Source organism: Artibeus jamaicensis, unplaced genomic scaffold, assembly GCF_021234435.1.
Source record: "Artibeus jamaicensis isolate MK-2021 breed Jamaican fruit bat unplaced genomic scaffold, CSHL_Jam_final contig_387, whole genome shotgun sequence".
NCBI lineage: Eukaryota > Metazoa > Chordata > Mammalia > Chiroptera > Phyllostomidae > Artibeus > Artibeus jamaicensis.
The window spans coordinates 24,801,940-24,817,171 of record NW_026521812.1 but is presented as its reverse complement, the minus strand read 5'-3'; the positions used below and the strand labels follow the sequence as shown (position 1 = coordinate 24,817,171).

Sequence of the window (15,232 nt, the reverse complement as noted above, 5' to 3'; positions counted from 1 at the left end):
GCCTAGCTAGACTTGTGCCCTGATCAGAAATCGATGGCTAGGCCTTTTTATTAATCTTTACCTGAGGATATATTTATTGATTCCAGAAAGAGAGGAAAGGATGGAAAGAAAAAAACATCGACATGAACGAAAGAAACATCAATCGGTTGCCTCCTGCAGGCACCCTGACTAGGGACCGAACCCACAAATTAGGCATAAGCCCTGACCAGGAATCGAATCCGTGAGCTTTTGGTTTAGGGAACGACGCTTTAACCAAATGAGCCACACCGGCCAGGGCCATAGCTTTTATTTCTTAGAGAAACTTTTATGAGTGGTATGAGACTAAGGAAATTTCAGTGAGTTCCCTAATAGGTTTATATAAATTTCATTTCCAACTTCTATAAATAAAGACAAACAGAAAATTTGTTTAATTTTTTAATAAACCATAAAATTTAAATACTCAAATAAAAAGAAACAAAAATAGATATTTAAGCCAGTGCTAATTTGTTTCTATTCTCCCTCTAGGTATCAAGAGGCCTGGGACCAGAGTAACAGAGTTATGACACTGGTGTAATAATGAACAAGTAAGTAAAAGTAGGCAATGGCCTGATAAAAACTTTCAACTCTGGAAGTAAAGGTCACTAGAAGCTCCAGTGAGGCTGCTGCAGAAATCCTGTAAGGGTCTCGTCTGTGGAAAAAGACTCCTTCCTGTGCTCCCCACCCTGTCTCCTTCACGGCTCCGCACTCCCCAGCATCTCGACCCTCTCGCTCACTGACGCTCACTTCAGTCTGTCAAAACATCGAGGGGAAAACCCCCAAACTGAACAGACAGATAAACACTTTTAATGTGAACAATCATATTCAGATCAACCTCTTTTGAAAAAATACTAGTCAGTGGGTTTTTTATCCGTAAGTAACTCAACTATCATTTCTGCCTGCACTAAAGTGATACTTTTCACTGTATTGACATTAGCTAGTTATTCGCCACTTGCTTCTACTTTCTGCTGATCACACTGGTGCCCATTTTTCTATCTGATTGAGACATATGCCTTCCATTCCAGAATATTTGATCTTTAATAAATTTTATCTCATTTTGTGAACAAGTCTGCTATTAATCACTGAAGGGAAAAAAGAAGCAGTGAGCACCAGCAAGATCTCACTTCAATATTCACAATTTTTATAAGAAAAACATTCATTTTTATTGTGCAATCTAACACCATTATTGTGTGATACTATGTCTTCTAGCGTACCCCAATGGGTACACATTCAATACGGACAGCAAGCCAGCTCAGAAGAATTAAAGCACAATGCACAAGTACTTTTGGCTGGTAGAATTTCAACAGTGTAGTAATAAAGTGCAGCAAAATTTCCCTCATATTGAATAAGAATCCAGTAAGTTCCGAATATTTTTGGTAGAATTAAGGAAAAGCTACTACAGTCAGATCTATAATCTTTAGACTTTTTCAGACTGGCTGCCAGGGATCACAGTGAAACATTAGACCTGAAACCAATGAAAGACACTAGCCCAGAAAGGGATCGGTTTTTCCAAAAAAGTGAAATTACCCTCTACAGATGCTGAGTATGCTGTGATCCGACAGGTTTACAGTGGTAAACAGCAGCAAAGGTAAATGATAAGATTATTTATACCTTCAGCATGTAAAGAACACATATCTAAAAACCATTTAGCTAGAAATTCTATGACAGCTCCCGAGACAAGTTATCCTATGCCCTACATTCATTCCTTGCCAGTGACCACCAGTCTGAACAGTTAAAACACAAGAGTAAAAACAGCGATTTACTGTGTGCGAGCCAGAGAGCACTGAAAAAGTGACAAAACTGATGTTATTAAATGACAAAACATATTTCGAAGCTTTATTTAAAAATCTCTCACTGTTCATTATCAAAGTTACAAGATTGTTTGCATACCAATAGACAGACTGTAAACATAGGAAATTTTCATTAAGGAAAGATGGGTTTACTGTAATTTGATCTTTTACAAAAATTGCTGCAAGTTATTGATAACAGAATTTCTCTTTTACTTTCTTAAGTCTGATTCTCTTGAAAATTACACCAATGTTTCCACTCCCTAGAGCTAAAGTTCAACCATGGTCACCTTAGGAAATACCCCTGTTTATTTGTTAATCAGAAATACAAATTGAGTGGCACATATTTCCATATTCTTCTTAGGCCAGAGGTTTCGGCTTCATTATATTTTACAAGAAAACAGAAGACTCGCAGTGGTCCTGTGAAGTCTTTCCTGTCGAAGCTGAGGTTTAACGACGGCAGTGGAGGGAAGCAGAGGTGATGCAAAGGAAGACCAGCCCAAGTGCCCTTATCAGACAGGGAATCTTGTTCCTGTTTGGCTCGAAGGGGCGAAGTGGCGTTTCTGGTCAGGTCGCCTCCACCGAACCTGATTGAAGCAAAAGGGTGACATGCTCTGGTAAATCCTGCTGAAAGGTGATTCCATTCAAGCCGACAGCCGATCCTTCAATCTGTTGGTTGTGGGATGATACTGATATGAAGAAAATTATCCGGATAGCTCAGATGTTCACTCAGCCACTGTAGAGGTGTTTCCAACATCGGCTCAATTCCATGAATCAACACTTGGTTCTGTTTTTCCCCATCTATTCCAAGAAAGAAATCCAATAATAATCAATGTGACTCAAAATAGCTGAAGATAAAATAATCTGCCTTTTGAGAATCCTTAGTGAATCAGACAGACTTTACAGCTTCAACAGGTTAAACCTGGCCTGTCTCCTAAGCAGGAAATGTGGACATGCGTGGAGAAAGTTCAAATGTTGCACTATGTATCACCCAAAACAGAAACCTGAGGGTTACGATGAATTCTGGCAAAAATTCTGTTGCTATATGTGAAAGTATTCATTCTTTCTTAATTACTGTGCTTACCTAAGATTGACGTTAATGAAACTATAGTGGAGAAAACAGCCCACTGTACCCACTGACCAGAATTTATTTTAGTTATGCACTAAAAACTGTACTATATGGTTGGCAACTTGAAATCATGGGCACATGAAGTAGGTCAACACATATTTAAAATAAATAAAATAGATACATGAGTAGAAATCATCAAGAATAAGATCTGTATTTAGGTAAATGTTTAATAAAACAGATGGGAGCTGTAGGTTAATTTTCAGTCAAGTTTTAGCGACGTTACTGAATAAGAGTTCAAGTTTTCATGAGAAGGAACTAAGAGTCTGACTCAGGGATTTCTGTTTTAGAGTCATGAAACCTGATTGATTTTTGTTAACACCCATTTGCTAATTAAGAGGATGCTGCAATTCACACTTCTTTTATTTTTTTTTTATTTTTTTTTTTTTAAGATTTTATTTATTTAAGAGGGAAGAGGGGGAGGGGGGTTTTTCTTTTAAATCAAACTTTACTACAAATTAAAGGTTAATTTTCCATCTTTTATGATTTTGGTACGATGTACTGATGATCTTTAATGTCAACAGAAGCATCTAGGAAAAGAAAGAAAAACCAAACTCCTCTTTTGGAGGAAAATAAAGAACCTTCAAGAAAACTGTGCCAATTCTTTAGCACGATTCTTGGTTCGTCCCTTTTAGTCTCTTCAAAATACAACGCTTACACCTCTCAGCTTCCTGGAGACAGAAGACAAGAAAGAAACAGGGAATTCATGGAACCACATGAGAGGGAAATACCCCACTTTCCCCCTTTCGCTCCATTCGAAATGACTTTCACATGCCCAGTGCTCCACTGTGTAGGCGAGGTGGGCTGATGGACACGCGACAGCACCTGAAACAAGAGACCCTTTTACAGAAACACTTAGACTTCCTGTTGGAGGCAGCGCGGTCCCAGGACGTGACAGTCAACAGATTGACCATGAGAGGACGCAGAAACACAGCAGAGAATCAGTTCCCCAAACAGCCAAACGAAAGTTCCAAACCTCTATTACTCTAAAACTCTGAATTACTGTGTCATAGATTAAAACAATTTTGGAAAAAAGACATCACCTCATAACGCTACTAACCTAAACAATGCTTCCATTGTTTTGTATGCTGATCTTTGCTGCATCTACGCATGCTTTTTACACAGCTGTGACTGGGGCTAATACAGTGATCGATTTCCGTAAGGAGGACTATCATCTTCAAATAGAAGATTTGGCCAGACACAGAGCACTAGAGAAAGCAGGGTTTAGTACTTTGAGAAGATTTTTTAAATGTTGGTATTCAAATGGATACACCCTCCACTATCTGGAATGATTCATTCTTTGTAATTTCTGGATTGCCAAATTTTACTGTATTAAATCTTTCTTAGAATATTTGAAAACATTTCCGGTGTAGTTCTCTTTATATTCTTATTACATACTTCTTTGAAATATTTTAATATTCTCAGAATCTTCCTCCTACTTAGCACTGAGTCAAAAATGAAAGAGCAGTGGTGTAAGAGTAAAAGTTCCTTATCTGCAAAGTTTTTCCTTGGGCCAGAACCACTTTTGGATATTCTGAAACTAAGCAGAAGAAACAGCTCAGTGTCCAAAATACTGTGCCTGAAGGTTTTAAGTGTGGGAGCAAATGCAACAGGGCACACTCGTGCACAGAGTATCTGAAAGGCAAAAGTCCAACGATGCTACACAAAAGAATATTCGGAGTTCAAATTATACAACTGAAGCTGCAGAACATAAGAATGATTCAAATACTCTGTACAACAAACCAAATAAATCACATTACCTGTCACAAACCTTAAGAGACAGCATTAATTCTCTGCTTTAAATTGGGGCTGCTATAGATCTGTAACATAAAAGCGTCACTAACTAAATCTGGTCAGCGAAGGAAGTGGATCTGGCACCATCATGTCCTTCAACACAGTCTCTCTCTTACTCATGACTGTGCCCCCGGTGCCTAGCACGGTGCCCGACACTTAGCAATTAATCAGTAAACGTCCGCAGGGCTTGCGCAACTTCGCTGCTGGTAAAATACACTGCCAAAATTAATTTTTCTGAGAACAGCTTTTGATGGCTAGCACGACCATGTAGAAGAACCCTACATATAGACTGCTTTGGTTATTAAAATAAGAAAAAGTCCATGTTTCCAGACCAGCCAGGTGTACGTGCCACCTACCAGCTCAATGCATGCTGCCACGAGTAACAAAGCGCGACTGCACTGCTGGGGCAGAGGTAACTTCCCCTGACCTCTTTAGCTCTTCTGGCTGGTTAAAAAGCTCAATGTACAGCAGATTAACAGGAGAAAATAAATTTAATACGTACATTAGGGGAATTCACATAAGCATTAAAGCTCCAAAGACAGTGAGGTAACACTGCGTGTATATAACATTTTTGAATTGAGAAAAGGAGGGGCAGTATTAGATTTCAGAAGTGAGAATGGGTGATTTATAGGAGGCCGAGGAAGCACACAGCAGCCAGTTCTTGCCAGGCAACTCAGAGACAGTGGGACACAATAGGGGCTGGGGCGGGGGTTATCTAGTCTAACTTGTGGGTCTTCCTGACCAGTGCTGGGGTGTAAATTCTTAAGGTGACTAAGTCAAGGCTCCCTTCCCAAAGCAGGAATCTAAGAAAAAGTGTGTGTGTGTGTTGGGGGGGGGGAGTAAAAAACACTTGCTGAGTTTTCTGGGCTCTACCTGACTTCGGTCTGAAACAATCCGCATGCCAGGGTGGCACGTTTGGGGGATGCTTGCTCCCTACCCCACAATACATTCTGGCAATGTCAGAAGGACGAAATGGAGCAGTGCAAACTTAGCAGATGTTTCTTTTTTCCCTGACAGTAGAAAGGAAACACTTGATGACATTGCTAAAGTAAATCATGTTTTTGGTAAATATGTCTTTCTGTTTCAAAATGTGAGTCTAGAATTTAATACTTGGGAATAAGAAATATGTCACAACAAAGCAAATGACTCAGGAGAAAAATGTTACTCCACATTTCACTCACTCAGTTTTTAGAAGTTACTTTGATGGTTTAAAGTAGGCAAGCATTGAGACAGTAAGTGAACTAGTTCTATATGAAATTCTCTCTTACAAGGCAATTTTGGGGTAACTTTGATTCTGATATATTTTCAAACTTAGAGAAAAGTTGCAAGAATAGTATAAGAAATTCACCTTTACCCATTAACAGTTTATATTTGCCCCATTTATTTTATCATTCTGAATTATTTCCTGATTTGAGAGTAAAGTGGAAACACTGAGCCCTTAACCACTAATATTTTAGTGCGTACTTTCTATTTTCAAAATAAAAAATTTTAACTTCAATGTTTAATCCTCACCTGAGGATATGCTTATGTTACCACTGGTATTTAACTAATTATTAATAAGGAAAGGGGAGCGAAGGGACTTAGACATTGAGCTTAATAAACAGAGGAACATAAGCCTGCTTGGTAGCCAGGAAGCTACAGCGTCCCACTCCAGGGACCAGAGCATTGTGCTGGGCCAAGGGGATTAACTCTCCTCCCTCCCCCACTCAGGTGCCAGACTGGGGGGATGCAGAGGGAGAAGCTTGACCGAAGAGGCCTGTCAGTCTAACTAGGGGGTATAAATCCATCCAAAGCCCAGGAAACCGTGGGAAGTTCAACAGCGAATTTGAAAAAGCTTCTGGTTTTTTCTAAGCTCAAGCTAATATAAACTCAGAATACAAAGAAGTTCTCTCTCTCCCTCTGGCTCAACCCCAGGTCACCTGTACTTGCCCCATGCACTCACACATCGTCTCTCCATAGCCATGTGGCCTTAGCAGTCACGTGGCCAATGGCCATGTGGTCTCCACATACAGGCTTCAGGAGGAAGCTTAAATACTGCAGCACAGCAATGGGTTGCAGCTGGAAACACATGCTAAGCCAGCTGGATGCAGGACTATTCTGTACTGTATTTAATGCAGGGCAGAGGCCTTCAATTCTGGCCCTACTGAAAACAAGACTGGACTTTTCCACGGTGAGATGAACAGAGATGGGATATTGGGAAGTCAGGAGGGGGATCCCCTTAATTTTACATCATCAATAAAGTTTGCCACAGAATCCCATCCTCCCATGTGGGTCTCAGGAGATTCTTTTCCACGTGAAACTGCAAGAGCTTGTTTCCCACCAATAACACTTAAAGAGAGGAAGGAAGGGAGGGAGAGAGAGACAGGGGGAGAAACACTGATGTGAAGGAGAAACACCGGTCAGTTGCCTCCTGAATGCACCCAGACCAGTATCGAACCTGCATCCTAGGTATGTGCTCTGCCTGGTAATCAAAGCAGCAAACTTCCGGGGGTAGGATGATGCTCCAACCAACTGAGCCACTTGGCCAGGGCAAAATAAAACATTTAATATTGATATTGGAAGAATCAAAGTTGTGCCACCCTAAAACTGCCCTTTTTGGGATACTGATTTTAAGCTAATTATTAAGAAACAAGACACAGCCTGGCTGGTGCAGATTAGTGAACTGAGTGCCGGCCTGAGAACCAAAGGGCCACCAGTTCAATTCCCAGTCTAGGGCACATGCCTGGGATGTGGGCCAGGTCCCCAGTGGGGGGGGGGGGATACGACAGGAAGCAACACACTGATACTTCTCTCCCTCTTCCTTCCTTCCCTTCTCTAAAAATAAATAAATAAATCTTTAAAAAAATCAAAAACCTTAAGACTCAGAAAGAGTGTTTGACTCTCCCATTTCCAGTTCAAAAGATTCAGATGGAAAGACCTGCTCCAGGAAAGAAATCTTAGTATACTCACCTCAGCTTAATTTAGAACAGGAAGACTCCAGGCAGAAACCGCCCTCCACCCTGTACTGCTACTATTTTCTGAGTGGCCCAGCAGAAACGTATTTGGCACTCTTTTGCTACCAGTTAATTGTCCATTTTAATTTCTAAAATGTAAGACCACCGTTCCTCTCTTTCCTCTTTTGTCCATAATAACATATATACCCAAAGGTGCCTTGTTGTCTTTGGAATTTTCATGCTGATGTGAATTCTCCATGTGCATGCACTAAATTTTGATTTCTCCTGTTAATCTGATGTATGTTATCTGAATTACTAGCCCAGCTAGAACTTTGATGGTGAGAAGAAAAGTATTTTTTGTAGCTCCCACAATATAATAAATACTATTATGTAATAATTTCAAATTTTATCAATGATCCCAATTATTTTTACTTCAGGCTAAGATCTAATCCAGAAACCATACATTGCATTGAATTTTCATTTCTCTATACTCTGGACAGTTCTTAGTTATTCTTAACCTTGACAATTTTGAAGAGTACATACATGTCATTATTTTATGGAATGTCCACATAGCAACTTTTTAAAAATTTATCTTTAGAGGGGAAGGGAAGGAGAGAGGGAGAGAAATATCAATGTATGGTTGCCTCTCGTGCATTCCACGCTGGAAACTGGCCTGCAACCCAAGCATGTGCCCTGACTGGGACACATAGCAACTTTTAAAACTAATTATTTTAATTCATCTTCTAAGTTATTTTAATACATCTTCTAAATACAAAAACAGTCACTCATAAATCCTTTGGGTTTGTGATTTAAGGAAAAGCACAGAAACAAATGTCAAAGAAATGTTTTTCTTTATGTAGAGATGGAATTTAATTCACTTAGATCATATATCAATACGGAGACTATCACAATAAAATTTCATTTCTTATATGTATCTCATTTAGAAATGTATCATAGTTTTGCATTATTACCAATATTGTAATAAAAACAAACTCAATTCTAAACTAGCATCTACTTTAAAGTACTTTTAGAGTTGTGGGACAGTTCAAGAAAAATAGAGTCACAATGATTTTGGTCACATATTGGAATGGTAATAATTACACATAAAAGCAAAAAGACAATTCACACTAGCCACACAAGTCATTAGTGACAATTATGAACATAAAGCAATGGTAGCTTGCTATGTACATACAGAAAATGACGCCTGCATGTGTACATATACATACATATACACACATGCACACGCACGGTGCATACAACACTACACAACAGCATACGTGAGACACGAAAGAGAAAGGGCCCGCTGTGCACTGATAGCTGACCAGGTGCTATCGAGACGGATGAACTGGAAGGCGGGCAACTTGAATTCCAATTCTGGAAATGAGGAGCTCCGCGCAGGCCTCCTATCTCTGAGGGTTTTCTTTATATATAAAATGAAGTTGTCTATCTAGACCCCATGGTTTGCAAATCTGGCTGATGATCAGCATAATTTGGAAAATTTTAAAAAATAAAATAAGCCGGACGCCTCTCCACATCTTCTAAATCAATCTCTGAGGTCAAGTTTGTTTTTAAATGGTCCCCTGAATAAATTTTATTATAATAGGAATGTAGAGTTTTTCTCAAACAAAGTGTTAGCAGAAACACAATGCATAACATAGGCAAAGGGCGGGCAGCCTGCACTGCTGCGGGGTTGCGCCTGTCTCCACAGTCCTGCTGCTCACCGACTTACAACCTGGGCGGTTTCTGATGTAACTCCATGGGTCAGCTGTAAACCACCGATCCAGTGGAGGATCACTAACATGCCGTCCAGTTCTAGCACAGGAGTCTGTTACACCTACACAGCAACGTGTTTCTTTTAGAATTCAAATCAACATAATTCACTAGTTTTGAATTAATAGGCAAGTCACTTAACCTTCTGAGTCTGTTTCCTCCTCCGAAAATGTGGATAGAGAATTCTAATCTTCAGAGTTGCATGGAGGATTAAATGGCCTAAGTAAGTAAAAAACTCAGCGCAGGGTTTGGACACAGTAGGTATTCAAAAAAAGTGAGTGCCTCTCTTCCTCATTCCTCCCTCCTGCTCACTCCCTAAGAAGTAAGTGTCACGCATATTACTAATAGTGAAAACAAGTCAGTTTTTAAAAGGTCAGGGTTTAGTAAACAACAAGTAAACCCTCACTGTAATTCTGTTCCTGAACACAGAGTTATGAGAATAGTTTTACTACTAGCATGCAAAAGGCTGTGAGAATTTGGCCTTGTGTTAATATACTTGTATAGTTTGCATATTATTATTCAGTGTGGCACATAAATTTTATGAATGTGTTAAGAAAAAACAGAATGACAATAACAAAAGTCCAAAGACTCAATCATTGTGCAAACAAAATGACTGACATTTAAAAAACTCCCTAAGCACTGTAAACCCTCTGGATTAAGCTGGCAGTGCTCTCAGCATGCACGTTCAGGAGAGCACATCATGACAAGTCAGATGGGCCCTACTGTGCTGTGATTATGTGGCTGAACAGGCCTTCGGTAAGTTTTTTTTTCTTTTAAATGAAAACTTTCTAGGGGAAGAGGTGGTACTGACTTCCAAAATCTTTGCTATACATTTCAAAAATATCATTATTTGAGAACTCACAGTATGCGATGCATCTGTCTTTTAGAGATTTCTATTAGCAATGGCTCAGTCCTCCCCAACCCAATCTACAGTACATTTTAATCCTTATTTTAAAGCTACCTTTCAACAAGGAATATCACCTAAATGTCTTTAAAAACAGGTCACTTGAAATTCTAGAGAGATGCTAAGTTTCAAATATACTAAATATGCAAAATCGCTATTCCAAGGGAACTAAAGAAATAGCTGGTATATGTTCATGGGAAAATGCTTTTAATCAGAAAATTTCAGCTTAAATAAATAACTTTCTTTTTTAGGTCACACTCATGAATATACAATAATAAAAATCTAAGGACAAACACCGTTAACTATTGTTTTTAGCTTTGTGCCTTCACATTTACATTTTATATTATTCAGCAGAAAATGACTTGATTTGCTCTTCTGGAATGTGCAATGCTGAAGGTAAAACTTCTAAACAACACTGAATACTTATGAAAAAAGTTTTAAGCAAATAAAGAGATGAGCCTTTTGGTTACCACTGGTCTGAACAATTTTGTTCTGTCTGACAAATTCTTTAACCTCTGATATGTTCATTAGTAAAACGCCAACTAATTGAATCCATTGACATGAAAAACCACAGGCTGAAATCTGAAGTGCATACATCATGTTGAAGGATTTTGACTCAGCCTCAGCGGTAATAGTCAGTGAGGTCAGGTCAAAGAAGGTTAAACCAAGCCAGGATATAGCCAAAGGAATACATCAAACGCTGATTTTAAAAGGGCAATTAATCTTAGACAGAAATGCTTCCTGGGGAATGAGATCTCAATCTTAAGAGCACACTACATGATGTAGCAGTAAAAATGAACATATACAAGCTTACAGAGCTTTTATCCTATGATCACAAACAGAAGGAGAGTGCTGTTTATCAGAGAAATACAAACCCATTTAAAAATACTTACATGAACTTCTTCCGGATCTATACTCACCAGTACAGGTCTTAATGAACATACAATATCACAGTCAATATATGCTACATATCTCTTTCAGTATATATACTTCATATTTATTTTTATTATTTCTGCCTATAATATTCCCAGAGCCTTGACTCTTCAACATTTTACACAAGACTTTCAAAACGTGGCCATGTTAATTCTCTGACTTTTGATTACAATCTCTGTATTTCTTAATGAGAACATAAACCAAAATTTAAACTAAAAAAAACAATCCCATGTAATTAGTTATAATTAGAAATAGAATACTGTATTAAATTAAATGATTTTAAGACCATTTAAATAAACTAAAAGCCTCCCGACAAAATAAAAATGTGGTTAAAAGTTAGAAATTAAAACTTGAAGTTCACTTTCCGCCCTCTCCTCCAATAGAACTTTGAAAATATAGGTTCAAATGTTCTGATCTGCTATGATAAAATGACCCAGCAATTCTACTTGGGTATAATAGGGCCCACTAATATTTGCCAAGTATGAATAGCAGAAGTTTCATTTAAAATATAAGTGATAATTAAAATGTTCATATATGGCCAGACTGAGGTTACCCAGGACTTACTTTAATGAAGAGATGATTAACTTTTAATCGCCTGCATGTGCTATTATTTTGCTAGGGGAATTTTGTTTTCTAGTGCTAAATATGAAATACTAATTGTGCCAAGTGTCTGTCCCTCCTTTTATTTTATTTTTTTTAAATGTAGGCTAACTTTTATTTATTCATTTCTTTATTTTTTAAAAATATTTATTTATTTATTTATCTTTAGAGGGGAAGGAGAGAGGGAGAGAAACATCAATGTATGGTTGCCTCTAGTGCGTCCCCTGCTGGGAACTGGCCTGCAGGGAACTCGCTTACAACCCAGGCATGTGCCCTGACTGGGAATTGAACCGCGATCCTCTGGTTCACAGGCCTGTGCTCTGTTCCTCCTTTTAAAAAGCCGTATTAATTCATTTGACTTATTGAGGTAAAGAACAGTAATTGAATGAAATCAGAGTCATCTTCTGACAGGTCCAGTAATTTCATCTTCATTAAATGGAGAATAAAAAAATAATCACTTTGTTATTTCTTTGATTTCAGAAGACATATGTCAATCACTTAAGTCATTAACAGATTCTGGATCACCAGGATTAGCCCTTGTTACCCATGTGTTGGGACAAAACACCGAGGTGAAGGGAAAATAAAGTAACCAAGGCAAAGAATATGATTCACTTTAGTTTTAGAATATGATGACATATGATCAATTCAAGAAAGAAAATATAATTATCAGGTTAAAATTGAGCCTCACCAGTTGCTTTTGTCCAAACTTGGGTACAGAAGATCTGTACTCATGAGGGCTACATTTGAAGAACTTCTCGAATTCCCACCGTGAATACTGTTGTCATTTTTGTAAACATGAAACATGAGTCCCATGAGGAAGAAACACGATGAAGAGCAGAGTGTGAGGATGAGACTGAAAGGGTGGGGGCCCCACTGGAGTCCCGTGACCCAGTCCCACATGTTGGGCTCCCGATTGCTCAGCACAATTACAAAAGGGCCTTCTTCCAGGGACCTTTTCCCGAAGAGCTGCAAACTTCAAACACATGTGCGCTGTTGCTCAGTCTTCAATGAAAACTTTCACTAGAAGCGACAGTTTTGGACCTCTAGCCTTAAGACTTTTACCTTTAATATATTCTAACAAGTAAATGATAACAGAGCTGGCCACAGTAACTATGGAAATAAACTTAGTTTATTTCTTCCGTTAACAGAGCCATACTTCTGGCATTTCTAATCATGTCCAAAAGTTAATTTCTAAAGAAAAAGTAAGTGTCACGGAACTCTTGCCATGGTCTAAGGTATAAGCAGCTACAATATCAGTTTATAGTCAGAGTTCACCATACAGTTACATCTCTGTGCATAGGCTGGCCATGAACCAGTATCTTTCTCTGCAAAGTGGGTTTATCAAAAAACCAAGAAAAAACATGTACTTGTGAAAAAATATTGCCAAAACCGTAATAAAACAATAAAAAAGTTAATTGTAAAATCTTGAAGTAATATGATTATAAAATCTCATTTAAACAAACTTTTCATTTATTTAAACCTTACAACACCTTTCATCCTATAAAGCAAGTATTAGGGAACATCCTTATTTTTTAGAAAGAAAACTGAATGAAAGAAAAAAAATCCCACTGAAATGATATTCCAAATCAAAAAGTGTGAAGGTAGAAAGGGTTACCTGAAAGACAAATTCTAAATGAAAAAAGAATTACTGAAATTGTAAAACCATTATTATTCCTCCTCCCAAGCCCTGATTCCGATGAAGTCTGGGAGCCATGCAGCTGTCATGCTTTGGTGGTATGAGTTTGCCAACTGAAATGCTGCCCCTAAAGGGGGACGGCACAATCATGCCACCAGAAGTGACTACTGCTGGTCCGAACCTCCAAGGGAAGGCTCTGCCTTGGGTGAGGAACATGAGATTTAGATATTTCTTTGCTCTAACTGCTTATGTCTGAAAAAAATTATTATAACACCAAACAGTTAATTCACTTTACAGACACAATCTAATTTTGTTAATGGAGCGAAGAGGATCAATGTGACTATATCGTCTTTTCTTACTTTTTGTAAAAACTGTTTTGATTTTTCATTAGGCATATAAAAATAAAGCAATACAAGTCAGAATACCTAAATAGAGTATTATGGCTCCCATATCCTAAAGTTGTTAAGATTATCTTTCAATGTGCTGATCAAGCAAAAAAATAGATCAAACTTAAGTCACTTAGTTCCATGGTACTTTTCCCAAATTTCTGACTTTAATGAAAATGTTCTGTATATTTATAGGAGATACATACAAAATTATGGCTTGTCCATCAGTAAACAGAGTAGGGTCATTTTAGATCAAATATTACCCCTTAACGACCAGCCCCTGGGTAACCAGTGAAGGAATCTGCCTCTACCGCGGTCATATGGTGTATGAGCTGGTCCTTCCTTTTCATCTAGCTTGTGCTTGCTTTTTACAGCTCATTCTTCACTACCTGCTCTAGAGTGGACAAAACAGCAATTCTATGTGCCTCCTACTGTTCTTTGCATATCTCTGTTCCTATACATACCACATCTGTGCCTCTTTCTGTCCATTCCAACTGGACCAAAGTTTCTTAAAAGCAGAGACTATGTCTTAACACATCTTAATATCCCCAGTGCCAGAAATTTAATGATGAATAATGCAAATACATTTAAGGATGAATAATGAAATCTACAACATCAACTGAAAACCGAAAAGGTGGTTGGGAAGGGTCTCAAACTATGTAAGTTCCCACGAAGCAGGGCAGAAATGGAAAAGTAAAAAGGCAAGTGGCCACAGGACTGTATTGGTTCCTAAGAGAGATGCAGGGAATCTTTACTAATTTGCCATGGAATGTAAGCGTGTCTTTTTACATACGCTCCATTCTTAAATACCAGTATGAACTCAGGATTAAAACAGCCTAACTGTTACAAAGGACTAACCAACTGGGACTTTGAAATAAATTTATAAAAGTATGAATAGATATTTTTATTCTCATAAGCCTAACCTATTAGGTTTTGTGCATTAGAAAAGTGGGAAATGAAATATGACTGGGCAAGTTTACAGGTGTTTTATATTGTCCCAAGTTAAAAAAAATATTAAAAAGCTATGGATTTTAACCTTTGTCGGTTTTTTCTGGCACATCGTTTTCAATAAACAAAGGAAAAAATAGTCCACTTCAGGTCTGGTACAGAAGCTTAGCTCTCTGAGTCATTTAAATTAGAGCTGACACCACAGAAAAAACTTAGCTCACCTGAGCTCACCTTTGGTTACTTCCTGTTACCTTTAACTTGGGTAACTCCTTCAGCTACTTATAAAACAACAAAAGAAACACACAAAGCACCTCTAGTTGCTCTGTAAGAACAATGACCTGAAGCACGTCTTCATGATTATTAGTACCTTCTACCTTCATCTGATGAAATGAAGGCAAAT

The 15,232-nt window shown here is 38.2% G+C and overlaps 1 protein-coding gene across 4 annotated transcripts in view; it reads right to left on the bottom strand.

The window, feature by feature from the left end:
- Window positions 1-276: 276 nt before the first annotated feature.
- ATG5 (autophagy related 5) overlaps window positions 277-15,232 on the bottom strand; it is a 125,963-nt gene continuing 111,007 nt past the window's right edge. For 3 of the 4 annotated variants that reach the window (XM_037158985.2, XM_037158984.2, XM_053664794.1), the window contains one exon: window positions 392-2,603. In XM_037158985.2, coding sequence (XP_037014880.1) covers window positions 2,467-2,603 — 137 coding nt within the window. In that variant the 3' untranslated portion in view covers window positions 392-2,466. Of the gene's footprint in view, window positions 2,604-15,232 lie in introns of all 4 variants that reach the window. The other variant, XM_037158986.2, reaches the window with a different exon arrangement.